Here is a 17,162-nt window from a genome sequence, read left to right as displayed (position 1 = left end):
GAATGAATGAATGAATGAATGAATAAATAAATAAATAAATGCAAGCAAGCAAATCCCGAGATATGGGCAAAACTGGCTTCCAGAGTTACCACATTATTAGATTCACATGTTCAGTTTTCAATTAAAAAAAATCAAAGACCATATAAAGAAACAGGAAGTTATGACCCAGTCAAAAGAAAAAAATAAATCAAGAGAAATTGTCTCTGAAAAAGACTATATGGTAGATATATTAGACAAAGACTTAAAACACCTGTCTTAAAGATGCCCAAAGAACTGAAGGAAGATGTAGCAAAAGTCAAAGAAAACAATGTATGAACAAAATGGGAATACCAATAAAGAAAGAGAAAACCTAAAAAGAAACCAAAAACAAATTTTGGAGCTGAAAAGTACAATAACTCAAAGGACAACTTCACTAGAGAGATTCAAAGGCAGATTTGGTACAAGGAAGGTACAAGGAAGAATTAACAAATTTGAAGACAGGAATAACAGAAATTATCAAGTCTGAGAAACAGAAAGAAAAAAGACTGAAGAAAGGTAAAGGGCCTAAGGGGCATATGAGACATCATCAAGAGACCAATGTTGTGTGAGTCTTAAGAAGTAAGAGAGAACGGAGCCAAGAGAATATTTGATGAAATAATAGCTGAAAATTTCCCATACTTGATGAAAGACATGAATACAAACCTCCAAGAAACTCAATTAACTTCAAGTAAGATAAACTCAGTGACCTTCACAATAGAATCAAACTTTCAAAAGCCGGAGTTAAAGAGACAATCTTGAAAGCAGTGAGAATCAAATCATCATACACAAGGGATTCTCCAATAAGATTATCAGTATATTTCTCATCAAAAACTCTGGAGGCCAGAAGGCAGTGGGCCAATATATTCAGAATGCTAAAAGAATATAACTGCCTACCGAGAATCCCATATCCAGAAAAACTGTCCTTCAAAAGTCAGAGAGAAATGAAGACGTTCTCAGATAAGCAAAAGTCGAGGGAGTTCACTACTACTGGACCTGACCTACCATATATGCTCAAAGAGTCCTATAGGGCAAAACAGAAGGACAGTTGACCATAGTTTGAAGCATGGAGAAATAAATATCTCAATACAGGTAAATTACCTCAAAAAAGGTACTAAACAATGATTTCTAACTGTACTTTTTGTTTTTTACATGACTTAAGAGACTAATATATTTCAAGAAAAAAATTAGTGTAAAAGGTAATATTAGTGTAACTTTGGTTTGTAACTCCAAATCTTGTTCTCTACATAATTTAAGAGACTAATGCATTTTGAGAATTATTAGCTTATGTTTTGGGGCACACAAGGTATAAAGATGTAATTTTGTGACATCAACAACAGTGCCAGAGCAGTTTTTATATGTCATTGAAGCTAAGTTGGTGTGAATTCAAATTAGAGTGTTGTAACTTTAGGATGTTAAATGTAATCCCCATGGTAACCACAAATAAAATAGCTATAGAATATACACAAAATAAATTAAGAAATTTAAACATTTCATGACATCAAAGTGACTAAACATAAAAAAATACAGAAATGCAGAAAGTGAGGGGCAAAAAAGCTATAAGGCATGTAGAAAGCAAAGAGCAAAATGACAGAAGTCCCTCCTTATCAGTAATTCAAATGTAAATGGATTTAAACCCTTTAATGGAGAAACAGAGTGGTAAAACAACAACAAAAACATTTGATCTGATTATATGCTATCTACAAGAGACAAACTTAAGATCCTGAGACACAAATAGATTAAAAGTGAAAAGTTGGGGGCACCTGGGTGGCTCAATTGGTTAAGCATCTGCCTTTGGCTTGGGTCATGATCCTAGGGTCCCCCATACGGGGCTCCCTGCTCAGTGGAGAGCCTGCTTCTCCTTCTTCCTCTGCTGCTCCCCCTGCTTGTTCTGTGTCTCACTTGCTGATTAATAAATAAAATATTTTTTAAAAAGTGAAAAGATGCAAAAAGATATTCCATGCAAATAGTAAATAGTAACCGAAAGAGAGCAGGGATGGCTACGCTCACTAGTATCAGACAAAATACACTTTAAATCAAAAAAGGTTAGAGACCAAAAAAAGGATATTATATATTAATAAAAAGTTCAATATAGCAAGATAAAACAGTTATAGACATTTATTGTACCTAATAACCAAAATATACATTGGTTACATTTTGACCACCAAAATATACATTGTTCTCAATCCACATGGGACATTTTCCACGATGGACTATGGATAGGCCACAAAATAAGTCTCAATAGATTTAAAAAGACAGCTATCATACAAAGTATCTAATCCGATCACAGCAAGATCAAGTTAGAAATCAATAACAGAAAGAAAACTAGAGAATTCACGAAATTGTGGAAATTAGGCAACACATTTTTAAACAACCGAAAGATCAAAGAAGAGATCATAAGGGAAGTTAAAAAATATTTTGAGGGGATCCCTGGGTGGCGCAGCGGTTTGGCGCCTGCCTTTGCCCCAGGGCGCGATCCTGGAGACCCGGGATCGAATCCCACGTCAGGCTCCCGGTGCATGGAGCCTGCTTCTCCCTCTGCCTGTGTCTCTGCCTCTCTCTCTCTGTCTGTCTCTCTCTCTCTCTCTCTCTCTCTCTCTCTGTGACTATCATAAATTTAAAAAAAAATATTTTGAGATGAATGAAAATGAAAACACACATACCAAAACTTACAGAACACAGTAAAAGTGAGCTAAGAAGGAACTTTATAGCTACCCATGCTTACATGAAGAAAGAAAGATCTAAAGTCAACAATCTAACTTTATACCTCAGGGAACTAGAAAAAGAACAAACTAAACCCAAAATTAGCAAAAGGAAGGAAATAATAAAGATTAGAGCAGAGATAAATGAAGTAGAGAACAGAAAAACAGGAAAATCAATGAAACCAAAAGTCAATTCTTCAAAAAAGATCAACCAAATGACCAACTTTTGGCTAGATGAACTGAGAAAAAAAGAGAGATGACTTAAATGACTAAAATCAGAAATGAACATGGGGCCATTACTACCAATTCTATAGAAATGAAAAGGATTATGAGAGACTACTATGGTAATTGTATACAAATAATTCAGACAACCGAGGTGATATGGACAAATCCCTAGCAACACAAAACCTACCTAGAAGGTAGAAAAACTTAAAGAGGAGGGAACATTTCCTAATCCAGTCTGTGAGGCCAGCATTACCCTGATCCCAAGGCCAGATACGGAAACAGTAAGAACAGAAAATTATAGACCAATATCCTTTACAAATATTGATGCAAAAATCCTTAACAAAATACTAGCAACCTGAATTCAGCAGCATATTAAAAGGATTCATATACCATCACCAAGTGGGATTTACTCCTGGAATGCAAAGATGATTCAACCTATGAAAATTGATCAGTATAACATACCCATTAACAGAATGAAAGAGGAAAAACACATGTGCATCTCAACTGATGTAGAAAAAGCATTTGACAAAATTCAACACTTTTTCATGATTAAAAAAAGAAAGCACTCAAAATACTAGGAATAGAAGGAAACTTCATCAACATAATAAAAACCATATAAAAAACCCCACAGTCAACATTATATTCAATGGTGAGAGACTGAAAACTTTTCCTCTAAGATCAGGAACAAGAAGGATGCCTGCTTTCACCATGTCCACTCAACATAGTTCTGAAAGTTCTACCATAGCAGTTAGGCAAGAAAAAGAGATAAAGGCACACAGATCGGAAAGGAAGAAATAAAATTACCTTTGTTTGCAGATGGTATTATCTTATATGTGAGAGACTTTAAAATTCCACACACACAAAAAAAGTGAGAATACATGAATTTAGCAAAATAGCAAGATACAAAGTCAACATACAGAAATCACTTGCAATTCTATTCACTAACAGTGAACAATAAAATGCTTAGGAATACATTTAAGCAAGAAGCTGAAAGACCTGTACAATGAAAACTACCATGCATTGCTGAAAGAAATGAAAGAAGACACAAATAAATGGGAAAAAAATCCCATGGTCATGGATTGAAAGATTTAATATTGTTAATGTGTCAATATTACCCAAAGTTATTTACAGAATGAATGCAATTCCTATCAAAATCCCAATGACATCTTTTGTAGAAATAGAAAAACCCATCCTAAAATTTATATGGAATTTTAAGGTACCCAAATTGCCAAAACAATCTTGAAAAAACAAAACTGGAGGACTCCTATACCCTGATTTCAAAACTTACTACAAAGCTGTAGTAATCACAACAGTATAGTATGTGCATTAAGACAGACACACAAATGAATGAAATAGTCTAGAAATAGACCACCACCTATAGGGCAAAATGATTTTTGATAAGGGGGCCAAGACCATTCAAAGAGGAAAGGATAGTCTTTTAACAAATGGTGATGGGGAAACTGGACATGCAAAATAATGACACTGGAACTTTACTATAATACCACATATCAAAATTAACACAAAATGGACAAAAGACCTAAGTATAAGACCTAAAACAATAAAACTTTTAGAACAAAACATAGGACTAAAGCTTCATGACATTGGATTTGCAATGATGTCCTGGAAATGACACCAAAGGCACAGGAAACAAAAGAAAAAATAGACAAATTGGACTTCGTGAAAATTTTAAAATTTTGTGCATCACAAGACCCTGTCCAGAGAGTAAAGATCAAGCCACAGAATGGGAGAAAATATCTGCAAATCGTATATCTGATAAAGGATTAACATCCAGAATATATAGATAACTCCTAAAACTCAACAGCAAAAAAAAAAAAAAAAAAAAAAAAAAAAAAACAGCCCAATTCAAAAATGGGCAAGAAACTTGAATAGGTATTTCCCCAAGGAAGATATAAAAATGGCAGTTAAATCCATGAAAATATTCTAATCACTAGGGCAATGGAAATAAAAACTTCAATGAGGTACATCTCATACCCATTTACTTTTTTTAAGATTTTATTTATTTATTCATGAGAGACACAGAGAGAGAGAGAGGCAGAGACACAGGCAGAAGGAGAAGCAGGCTCCATGCAGGAAGTCTGACATGGGACTCGATCCTGGGTCTCCAGGATCATGCCCTGGGCCGAAGGCGGTGCTAAACCGCTGAGCCACCTGGGCTGCCCATCTCATACCCATTTAGATGAATACTGTCAACAACAACAAAAACAAGAGGATGTAGAGAAAAGGAGGACTCGTGCACTGTTGGTGGGGATGCAAAATGGTGCACTGTGGAAGACAGTATGGCAGTTCTTCAAAAAGTTAAAAACAATTACCATATGATCTAGCAAGTCCACCTCCAGGAATACACCAGAAAGATTTGAAAGTAGGGTTTCAGGGAGGTATTTGTACATCCATGTTCATAGCAGATTTATTCATAAGAGCTAGAACATGTTATCAATCCAAGTGTCCATCAACAAATGAATGATGGATAGTCAAAATGTGGCATATACGTAACAGTGGAATATTATTCAGCCTTTAAAAGAAACTGTGTAATATTGTAGCATATGTGGATTGCACTAAGGACAATATGCTAAGGGAAAACAGGTATAAAAAGACAAATACAGTTTTGTGCAAGCTGTCTTTGCAATCCCCCCCAAAATGGACTGGTCTTGGAAGTAACTATGTATGGTGTTTGGGGTGAGGTATGGGTTCTTAGAGTCTCCTTCCCTTCCAAAGTTTCAGAATAATGCATGGTAGGGGCTATCAGTCCTACAGAGGCTGATAGCTTGACTCTGTGATCTCACAAGTCCCTCCAGGCCTAAGACAATTATGCTGTCAGCGTTAAAGAGCAAACCTGGCATAAGGAAGGAAAGGGGTAGGTAAGGAAAAAACCAGTTAAATACACTCCTACCAGTGACATCCAGTCTTTGCCTAGCCTTTCCCTCTGGGGACTTCTTGTCTTTCGTGTCCTCTGGCGTCACGGTTTTGTGTGTGAAAGGAGACTGTCCAGTTACCAGTGATGTAATATTACTTGAGAGGTCCAAAGGTGATCATCCATCAGGGCTTCCTCGGAAGGAAGGAACATTTTATCATAGAGCAGAGTCTAGTATTTTTATGGGACTATGCATTCTGGTCTACTGTTAAATATTTCTAGAGTAGAGTGTTTTATGATCATTCCTTCCTGTTCCACCCCACCCTCCATTTCTAAGTATTTTCCCATCTATGTTAACATACAGCAGAGCACCGCAGATGCAGAGTTAAGATTTTGGTAGCGTGGAGCTAAACCCACAGAACTACCAAGCTAAACACACATACACATTCACATGCAGACACGCATATGCATGGTGGATGGGCACATTTTTTAGATAGAGATTGGGGAATTGGGTCGGGTTAGAAACTATTAGAATAGAAATTCAGAAGAGCACATCATGTACCTGTAAAAGAACCCTGTAAAAGAAATCTTCACTGACGATATCAATAGCAGGGAAAGGTACGAACAAGCAGTTATTAACATCTTCAAGAGAAACTGAAAATCCACACAAGAAAGCAACTTGATGTGATGCTGAGAGACTCTGCATCTGTAAATGCCATATATCATGGTTCCATATGGCATGGTGCAAGCTTCCAGTGGCATTACCGTCACCTGGAACTTGTTAGAAATGCAGGTTCTCAGGCCCTTCCCCGGACCTATTGACTCAGGAGCTCTGGGAGGAGAGCCCATCACTCTGTTTTGTTGTTGTTGTTTTTAAGATTTTAATCATCTATTTGAGAAAGAGAGAGAGAGTGAGTGAGAGTGAGCACACAAGTGGGGGCGGAGAACCAGAGGGAAAGAGAAGCAGACTCCCCGCTGAGCAGAGAGCCTGATGTGGGGCTCCATCCCAGGACCCTTGGATCATGACCTGGGCCAAAGGCAGAAACCCAACCATCTGAGCCACCCAGGCACCCCCCCACCCAACACACACTGTGTTTTAACAAGCCCTCCAGGTGGTTCTACTGCACACTCACATTTAGGAATCACTGACAGGCCCCACGATGAAGATGAAGGTAGTAAGGAGCAGAGCTGATGTAGCAGAATGAGGACTCAAATATGACAGTGATGAACCTGGACACAAAACCAAAGCTGCAGTCAAAATACCGAATGTAGAAAGAGTGCAAACACTACTTTTAGACCCTGGAAATGGAAGAAGGAACTCTAAAAGGTGTGAATAGAGGGCAAGAAAAGAGGGAAAGACCGCAATCTGAAAGCCACAAGCAGAGAAATAATTAAAGAACATTTCCTAACTAATTATAATCTTGGCCTGAGTTGTCAAAGGCTCTTAGAGTTTCCTTCAAGAGCAGTCCTCAAAGAAAGGGACCCAAGCACCATTCAACGAGTGTTTTTTGTTTGGTTACTTACTTTGCTTATTTTTTAACTTGTTTATTCTGATGCAACCTCAAATTTACAGTAAAACTGCAAAAACAGAAAAGAGACCTCTGAATACCCTTTACTCAGATTCACCAACTGTTTACATTTTGCCCCATTGCTTTATCACCCCCCATCTCTAACTATATAAATTTATTACACATGTGCATTTTCCTCTAAAGCATTTGAAACTAAGCTGGAGACATTATGCCCCTTTATGACTAAATACTAAGGATTATTTCCCAAGAATACGTTTTCTTACGTGCCTTCCTAAAACACAACACTCTCACATGATTATAGAACAATTATCAAAAATTTACCCTTGACACAATACTATTATCTAATATGCAGGCCATACTCCAATTTTGTCAGTTGTCCCAATAATGCCCTTGTTCACCATTTTCTCCCTAATTCTGGATCTAATCCAGGAACACATGGTTCATTTTGTGTTGCCATGTCTCTTTTAGCCTCTTTCAGTCTGGAATATTTCCTTTCTGCCCTTTCTTTCTTTCTTTCTTTCTTTCTTTCTTTCTTTCTTCTTTCTTTCTTCTTTCTTTCTCTTTCTTTCTTTCTTTCTTTTGTTCTTTCTTTCTTTCTCTCTCTCTCTTCCTTCTTTCCTTCTTTCCCTTTTTTCTTTCTTTCTTTGAGAGAGACAGAGAGAGACAGAGCACACATGAGCTGGCATGCCCACAGTGGGGGAGGGGAAGGGCAGAAAGAGAGAGAGATTCCAAGCAGATTCCACACCCAGCGTGGAGCCCCATTTGGGGCTCAATCCCACAACCCTGAGATTATGACTCAAGACAAAACCAAGAATCAGACACTTGGGGCACCTAGGTGTCTCACCTCGGTGAGAGGTGAGCACCTCAGGTCATGACCTCAGCATCCTGAGATCAAGCCCCGCATCAGGCTCTGTGTTCAGGAGGAGGCTGCTTGTCCCTCCCCATCTGCTCCTCTCCCCACTTGCTCAATCTCTCTCTATCCCCCCACCATAAATAAATAAAATCTTAAAAAAAAAAAGAGTTGAACACAACCAACTGAGCCACGCAGGTGCTCCCCTTATCTTTCTTGACCTCAAATACAGGCTATTTTTCAGAATGTCCCTCATTTTAGGTTCATCTAGTGTTTCCTCATGATCAGATTCAGATTATGGATCCGGGAGAGAAATACCACAGGTGTGATGTTATCTCCTTCTTAGTGAATTGTGTCAGGCAGCACAAGATTGGTGACTGTGTCACAGGTTAACTGGGCACCATCAGGAAAGGGGATTCAGGGAATGTGTGTCCAGCTTAGCTGAATTGACCCAGTGCAATCCGCCACCTATATGAATATCCTGTCCCTGATCAAACTGCAGTCTGCTCATCCTAGCATCCATTGTTTCTTCTCTTACTCCATTCTTCTTTTTTTTAACAATAAATTTATTTTTTATTGGTGTTCAATTTGCCAACATACAGAATAACACCCAGTGCTCACCCCGTCAGGTGCCCCCCCCTCAGTGCCCACCACCCAGTCACCCCCACCCCCCGCCATCCTCCCTTTCCACCACCCCTAGTTCATTTATTACTCCATTATTCTTTCTAAATTAGTTAGTTTTATACTGTAAGGAGGGCTCTCTCTTTTCCCCTGTTATTTATTTGTTTGTTTGTTTATTTATTTATATTAGTACAGACTTAGGGAGTTTTGTTCTATTTTGTTCCTTTAATACTCAAAAGGTCCTGGATGTGGCTAGTGAGAGCCAGTTCAGCATTTGAACAATATATTTTTGACATTGTTGCCATCTTTCCTTGAGTATTTCCTTACTTTCTGGTACAACAATATTCCAGGCTTATCTTTTGATCTTTTAAAAGATCAAAATGTGGGGTGCCTGGGTGGCTTTGTTGATTAATCTTCTGATTTTTGATTTCAGATCAGGTCATGACCTCAGGGCCATGAGATTGAGCCCCATGTTGGGCTCCATACTCAGCATGAGGCCTGCTTAAATTCTCTCTCTCCATCTCTTTGTGCCCCTCCCCATGTGTGCTCTCTCTCTCTCTCTCAATAAATAAAATATTTTTAAGATAAGTAAAACAGCATGTTGATCTTTTATTGAGATCAAGTATCAGCCTTTTCTCTAAGTAGCCATTGTTTCTTCTAGTGGAGACCAAGATCTGGGCACCAAGTATGCTCACTGTTAATATGTCAGTGCTTCTAGGCATCATAAAAGGACAGTGCTAAAGCATGCACACACAAACACACCTGCACATACACACTGCCATGTACAGACATATGTACACACGCAGGTGAACACACACAGTGATTACATACGACATCTCTGACCCCAATTCTCTTCTAACATCATGGGTACATTCCAGTCATCCTTTCCCTTGTTCCATAGTTACAACTTCTTCCTCCAGTGGTGAGAAACCTGGACTGCATCTGTCTTTCTCATTGATGACAACTAGTTCCTATAGACTATCAAGGAGAAAAGAAGCGTTGACAGTGATTCTAGATCTTGGCCCTCAGATTTAACAGCAGAGATGGGCTTCAGAAGAGAATCTATAGGGACCATAAGCCAGTCACTGTTTACTCAGTGTCTGTCCCAGCTTGCGTTTCCTTCTAAAACAGTGGTTCTCAACCGTGCATATAACTTGCTTTCTGTGACCTCTTCCCTACTTGATGTGTCACATTCACTGCTGCTAAAGTGAATATGACAAGGACAGCAATGTTTGGCAATAGGGGTGTTGAGCTGAGAGGGGCACTATCTGCTATGAATCTAAGGTAAGGGGAATAAGTCAAGCTACCACAAAGAAGATTACATATTTATTGAACTCTGTAAGAACTCTGAGTTCTCATATACTCAATAAATTGTCCCACACACACAGCCACCAGCTCCAAAGGACAACTGGATGAGTCACATGTTAGCACTGATGCCCTCCTACTGTCGCTGTGAGTCTTTATAACTCTTGCTGATATGGTCACCACTGCCTTGGCTTTTTAAAGTCATCTTGAGGGACAGGTCACAAATGTTTTATTTCAAAGTGTGTCAGAAATGCTGAAAGTTGAAAACCACCATTCTAAGTGGAGGAGAATATATCAACACTTAGAAGATGCAGAATGGTTTTTGTGGACAAAAATCCCGAATCTGGGAAAAATACAGAAAACAACACAGACTGAAAAAAGTTGAGAGAGGGAAGATCAGTAGATCCAGAACATTATTTGAAATTAAAATGGAACTTGAGGGCTACCTGGTGAATAAAAATATCTTGGCAGGGATACGGGCAAACAGGATACATCCCAAAGACAAGATGGGGGGAAGAGAGAGAGAGAGAGAGAGAGAGAGAGAGAGAGGAGATGGTAAAGGAAGTCAATCTAAGCAGATAGATTTCTTCTCTCTTCTATTAACTTTATTTATAGAAATAGTAAGGAAATAATAGAGGACTAGTAAGTTAAAGTGAAGATTATCTTATGACCTTACTCAAAAGGAAAGGGGAATGTTTGCATCCGCTCCAGCAGCCGCGTGAAGGAAGAGAGAACATTGAGATCATCATGCTGATAGTCTGATATCGGTGATAAACAGCACAGATGTATATTATATTATACAAAAATCTAAGATTAGATGTTGATGGGATTTTAAAAGAAAGTCAGTGGTTAGATTAAGAACGAAAGTCAAATAATCCATTTCCTTTCTTGAGACTAGGAAGACCAAAGTAAGGCCTGGGCTTTCCTGACCCATGGGGCTGTCATAGCCCAGGTGGGCTCAGGCATGAGACATGCTGGAACCCCAGCCAGGAGAGCCCACATGGGAGGCCTTTGTGAAGTAGTGGGGGAGAATCTGACAGCTGACCCACCAACGGGCTGGTCTATCTGCAGGCTGCCAGGCACTTAGAGAAGGTTGTTCTGACCACATTCTGAATTTGGGGGTGGAATCCTCTGATTCTAATACCTACAGAGGCCCACCTGGCCAGTGGGAAATGGCATAAGGGATCCAGGCAAGAAGTGTCCTGGTGATTCTGGCAGTTGTTCTTGGACATCCAAACCTAAGCCAGCAACTAGGTAGTGTAGCAATCCAGGGATTGCTCTCTGGAGGAAAAGATGAGCAAGACCTGGGCAGAGGGGTCAGGGCCCTAGTCCCAAAAGCTAGGGTTTCTAGGCAGAAACAAGCCAACCTACAGGAAGTAGGTAGGAAGGAAGGAGAAAGTGCCATTTGGGGGCCCATGGCTAGTCAAAGCTGACTCCAGATCCTGCCCAACCAAAAGAAGGCTCAGATTGCTGGAAAGCAGACACAGATACTATTTGGGTAAATCAAACAAGAGGGGCTTATTTGAAGGATGCAGAAGGAAACCAAGCCTTCTTAGAACATCCAGGTTAAGATCAGAGACATTACATTTTTCCAGGATGGATGGGGATTCATGTTCCAGAAGCCAGAATCCTCACTATAATATGCAGAGCTGCAGAAGACAGTTGCATCTTCCAGAATCTGTCCCCCTCGGACCTAGCACCAAAATCTAATCTGGGTAGGTGACTGAGCTCACCTCATCCACTTGGGAATTGGTCTGTTTACCGTCCTTTCAGACTCAGCTAGCTAACTTGTCAGACTTTCAGACTAGAGCTGTCTGTTCCTGGTACATTCCAAAACCCAGACATGAGGACAGAGAACTTCCCTAGGTGTCATGCCCACAAGCCATCAGACCGGTTGTAGGGCTTATCCTGAGGATCTACTGAGCACCTATCTGTAGAAATGCCACGAAAATGAAATGAATGTACATGATTGAGCAGGTCCCAGGACATTGGCTTTAGCCAGTAAGTTTCATACCGAAGAAAACCTTGGAGTTTAAATCTTGCTGAAATATTTCAACGTCTAATTAGAAGGAGTGGGGTCATTTTTGATACAATTGTACAGATTAGAGAAAACTCAAATCGTTCTAGCTCTGGCTCTTACCTTCTTTTCATAACATTCTTATGATAAATGGTATCACTCAGCATGCACTTTGTCACATCCGCAAGTCTGCTGGCAGTGACGGGGGGTGGGGGGTGTCTCCCAAAAGCGTGTCCAGAATCGTCCCAGATGACCCTGCAAATCTTCTTGCTTTCAATTTTTCCCCAAGCTGCCTTAACTCACTCAGAGAAAGGCAAAAAAATTCCTCATTCTAGAATCTCCTGCATTTCTCATATTCATTTAGCAGGTGACATATCACAGCACAAGCACCAAACACCCACACTTGGCATCATTTATCCCTCTCTTGCCCTAGGCTCAACCAAGATTTCTGAGTTCCTGCGGCGGGGTACTTTAAAATCTCCCCTCCCCTACCTACCTTTCTATTATGAGATATTTCATATACTTAAAACAGTGAATGAGTATAGGGCACAACTAATATTCTGCTAGGCCGGTGGTTACCGCCCCCACTCCTACCCCACCCCTGTCCCAATTACTGCCAGCAGCTGTCCTGATTGGTCAGAATATCTGAGTGGCACTGCTTGTTCATTTTAATTTTCACCCTGGCATATATTAATAGATGAAAAGGAAAAGGGAATAATAAACATCCATGTACAGAGCAGCTAAAGACACAGGGCATTGCAAAAACTTTCAAAAGCATTTTTAGCAGATAAAACATTTGTGGCACTAAAAATTCAAAAAGTATGAAAAGGCAAAAAACAAACAAACAAACAAAGTATAAAAAGACATTCAGGAAAAAATCTCTGTCTCTCCCTGTGCGTTTCTCAGCTGCTTCGTCTCCAGGGTTAATAGTCCCTCAAATACTTTCAGAGGTTTTATGTCCAGACAAAAAGCTGTGTATAGGTACCACCATTTCTTCCTTTTGCACTGATGGTGACACATAACGCACAGAGTTCTGTTCCTCTCCTTCCTAACCAAGAGTGTGTGTCTTGGAGACCTTTCCACTTCAGTCCATCTGTTGTAAACAGCTGAGTAGTACTTCTTCGTGGGGTAGCTGTATTGTAATTTACTAAAATTAGTCTCCTGCTGACCACATACAAGGTCATTTGTAGATACTGACTATTACGATCAATAACTTTGTACCTGCTCACTTCATAAGTATACTAGTATATCTGTAAGGTAAATTCTTAGAAGTGAAATTGCTGGGGTAAAGGGCAGGTGCATAATAAGCATCATTCTCTGAACAACTGTTTCTTGAACACTGTCTCTTGCCAGATGTTGTACTAGGCTCAGAGAATATGGTGCTGGGCAAGACAGATGTGGCTCCCACTCTCTGCTGCTCAAAGTGCAAATGATGAGACATACAGCTATTACATCATCTCGTTGTCTTCACTACAACCATGAATGTGGCTGGCTGTACAGGGAGAGAACACAGAACTATGGGACCTGGCTGGTTGGATGGGGAGGGGAAATGGGGGCAGCTTTCCTGAGAAAGTCATGTTCAAGTTAGGAAGGATGGCAGGAGATGAGCTGGGGAGAACAGTGGCATGGGGGGACAGAAGGTCAGTGCAGCCAAGGGGAAGAGTAGCTGGGGAGGTGGGGTGGGAGGCGGGTCCAGCAGACCCTTGAAGACCTCCTGAGGATTTTAGCTTTTATTCTAAGAGCAGCAGGCAACCAGGAAAGAGTGAAGTCATCCAACGTGCATTTCTGAAGATGACTGGCCATATTACAGAAATGGATTTAAGGCCTTCAGGGAGGACAGGCAGGGAGACCAATCCAAAGGCTATTGCTGCTTTCAGGCAAGAGAGTGCAGAGGCCCAGCTGGATGGGGCCAAAGAGATACAGTGAGACACTGATAGGAAGTGAAGGGGAGGGAATGGGGCTTCCATGGGTGACTCCCCAAGCCCTAGCCATGCTGGAAGGCAAGCACTAAAGACAAGGCTCCCTGGAAGACTTCTAAATGATAAGAGCCCTTACTGAATGTTTCACATGTTTAGAATGTGGGGTGTATCCTAAAGGGCCCCTAGGAAAGCCAGACGCTGGCTACAGAGGTGCTGAGTGCTGCCCAAGTTGCCCTGGAGAACACCTCTGAACAACCTGAAATGTGTTCACTTCTCCTCTCTTATCTACACCCTTGCAGGCATCACATGCCCTCCTCCCACATCTGTCGAACACGCAGATATCCAGGTCAAGAGTTACAGCGTGAGCTCCAAGGAACGGTACTCTTGTAACTCTGGCTTCAAGCGGAAAGCCGGGACATCCAGCCTGACTGAGTGTGTGCTCAACAAGACCACCAACACTGCCCACTGGACAATCCCCAGTCTCAAGTGCATCAGTAAGTAGTCATCCTTGCAAGTCTCTCCATCCCCCATACCAAAGCTGTTCAGAGAGCAGAACTGTAGTGTGGGAAGCTGAGTGAGCCCATTACTGGGGGACAAGGCATTTGTGTTGACGTCTGAGGCTAAATAAACCAATGGGCCTCTAAACAACACCCCTGAGAGTTGGAAATACATAGGCTTTAGGGTCACATAATATGGGGTTCTTTGAGTGAGGGCTCAGGACTACCATCTTGGAAGTCTTTGTTCCTCATCTAGAAAATGAACCCAACATCAACATTGTGGGTCAAAAGTGTTAAGTGAAACCTGGTCAATATTGACTCCAGCCATACCTCATCTTGTTGTGTTTTGCTTTAGTGCACTTTACAGATAACTGTGTTTTTTACAAATTGAAGGTTTGTGACAATCCTGCCTCAAAAAGGTCTATTGACACCATTTTTCCAGCAGCATTTGCTCACTTTATATCTCTGTGTCACATTTTAGTAATTCTCTCTTTTTTTTTTAATTTTTATTTATTTATGATAGTCACACAGAGAGAGAGAGAGAGAGAGGCAGAGACACAGGCAGAGGGAGAAGCAGGCTCCATGCACCGGGAGCCCGACGTGGGATTCGATCCTGGGTCTCCAGGATCGCGCCCTGGGCCAAAGGCAGGCGCCAAAACGCTGCGCCACCCAGGAATCCCACATTTTAGTAATTCTCATAGCATTTCAAACTTTCTCATATCTGTTATGGTAACCTGGGATCAGTGATCTTTGATGTTACTATTGTCATTCTTTTGGAGCACCGGAAACCACACCCACATAAGATGGTTAACTTAATCAATTGATGTTGTATATGTATCCTGACTCCTCCATGGACTGGCCATTCCCACCTCTCTCTCTCTCCTCAGACCTCCCTATCATTTGAGACAGAACAATACTGGAATTAGGCTAATTAATTGCCCTATGATGGCTTCTAAATGTTCATGTGAAAGGAAGAAACATGTCTTTCTCTTTAAATCAAAACTAGGGATGATTAGGTTAGTGAAAAAAAACACATCAAGTCAAGATAGACCAAAAAAAATAGGCCCTCGTGTGCCAAGTTGTGAATGTAAAAGAAACATCCTTGAAGGAAACTAAAGGAGCTACTCCAGAGAACACACAAGTGGTAAGTAAGCAAAAGAGACATTGCTGATAAGGAGAAAGTTTTAAGGGTCTGAATAGAAGAGCAAACCAGCCATAACATTCCCATAAGCCAAAGACTCACCCCTGAGCCAAAGCCTCACCCTGATTCTCTTCAATTCCCTGAAGGCTGAGAGAGGTAAGGATGCTGCAGAAGAAATGCTTGAAGCCAGCAGAGGTTGCTTCCTGAGCTTCAAGGAAAGACGCCGTCTCCATGATAGGAGAGTGCAAAGGGAAGCAGCCAGGCGTCCAGAAGATCTAGCTAAGGTGGTTAATGAACGTGGCCACACTAAACAACAGGTTTTCAACATAGACAAACAGCCTTAGAGGGGAAGAGGAGGCCATCTAGGACTTTCATAGCCAGAGAGGGGAAGTCAGTGCGTAGCTTCAAAGCTTCAAAGCTTCGAAGACAGGCTGACTTTTAGGAGCTAAGGCAGCTGGAACTTTAGGTTGAAGCCAATGCTCACTGACCATTCCAAAACTCCCAGGAACCTTAAGATTTATGCTAAATCTACTGTGCCTGCGCTCTATAAATGGAACAACAAAGCCTGGATGACAGCACATCTGCTTACAGCATGGTTGGCTGAATATTTTAAGCCCACTGTTGAGACCTACTGCTCAGGAAATGTCCTTTCAAAATATGATTGCTCATTGACAAAGCACCTGGTCAGCCAAGAACTCTGGTCAAGATGAACAGTGAAATTAATATTGTTTTCATGCCTGCTAAAAAATATATCCATTCTGCGGTCCCCGGATCAAGGAGTCATTTCAACTTTCAAGCCTTATTATTTAAGAAATGCATTCCACATGACTATGGCTGCCATAGATAGTGATTCCTCTGATGGATCTGAGCAAAGTAAATTAAAACCCTTCTGGAGAGGATTCATCATCCTAGACGCCATTAAGAACATTCATGATTGGGGAACCCAGGTAGTTCAGTCAGTTAAGGGGCTGCCTTCAGATCAGGTCAGGATCCTAGGGTCCTGGGATGGAGCCCTGAGTTGGGCTCCCCACTCAGCAGGAACCCTGCTTCTCCCTCTCTTCCCAGCTCATGCTCTCTCTGTTGGCATCTCTGTCTCTCTCTCAAATAAATAAATAAAATCTTTAAAAAAAGAAAAAAGAACATTCATAATATGGGAAGAGGCCCAAATATACACATTCACAGAGTTTTGGAGAAGTTGATTCCATCCCTCATGGATGACTTTGAGGGGCTCATGACTTCAGTGGAGAAAGTCACTGCAGATGAGGTGGAAAGAGATAAGGCAGAAAGAGATGAGGTGGAAACCAGATTAAAAGTGGTGCCTAAAGATAGTACAGAATTGATACAATCTCATGATCAAACTCAAACAGGTGAGGAGTTGCTTCTTATGGATGAGCAAAGAAAATGGTTTCTTGAGATGGAATCTACTTCTGGTGAAGACGACAAGGAAGGATATAGGATATTACATAAACTCA

The 17,162-nt window shown here is 40.9% G+C and overlaps 1 protein-coding gene across 5 annotated transcripts in view; it reads left to right on the top strand.

Annotated features, from left to right (window-relative positions):
- Positions 1 to 17,162, top strand: part of IL15RA (interleukin 15 receptor subunit alpha) — a 52,145-nt gene that overhangs the window by 17,661 nt on the left and 17,322 nt on the right. For all 5 annotated transcript variants that reach the window (XR_008665235.1, XR_008665234.1, XM_055331133.1 and 2 more), the window contains exon 2: positions 14,352 to 14,546. Coding sequence is in view for 3 of the 5 variants with exons in the window: in XM_055331133.1 (XP_055187108.1) it covers positions 14,352 to 14,546 (195 nt within the window). In the remaining 2 variants the exon portion in view is untranslated. The remainder of the gene's footprint in view (positions 1 to 14,351; positions 14,547 to 17,162) is intronic.

This window comes from Nyctereutes procyonoides, unplaced genomic scaffold (assembly GCF_905146905.1).
Source record: "Nyctereutes procyonoides isolate TBG_1078 unplaced genomic scaffold, NYPRO_anot_genome, whole genome shotgun sequence".
Taxonomy (NCBI): domain Eukaryota; kingdom Metazoa; phylum Chordata; class Mammalia; order Carnivora; family Canidae; genus Nyctereutes; species Nyctereutes procyonoides.
The sequence above is the reverse complement of the archived record's forward strand: the minus strand, read 5'-3'. Positions and strand labels throughout refer to the sequence as shown.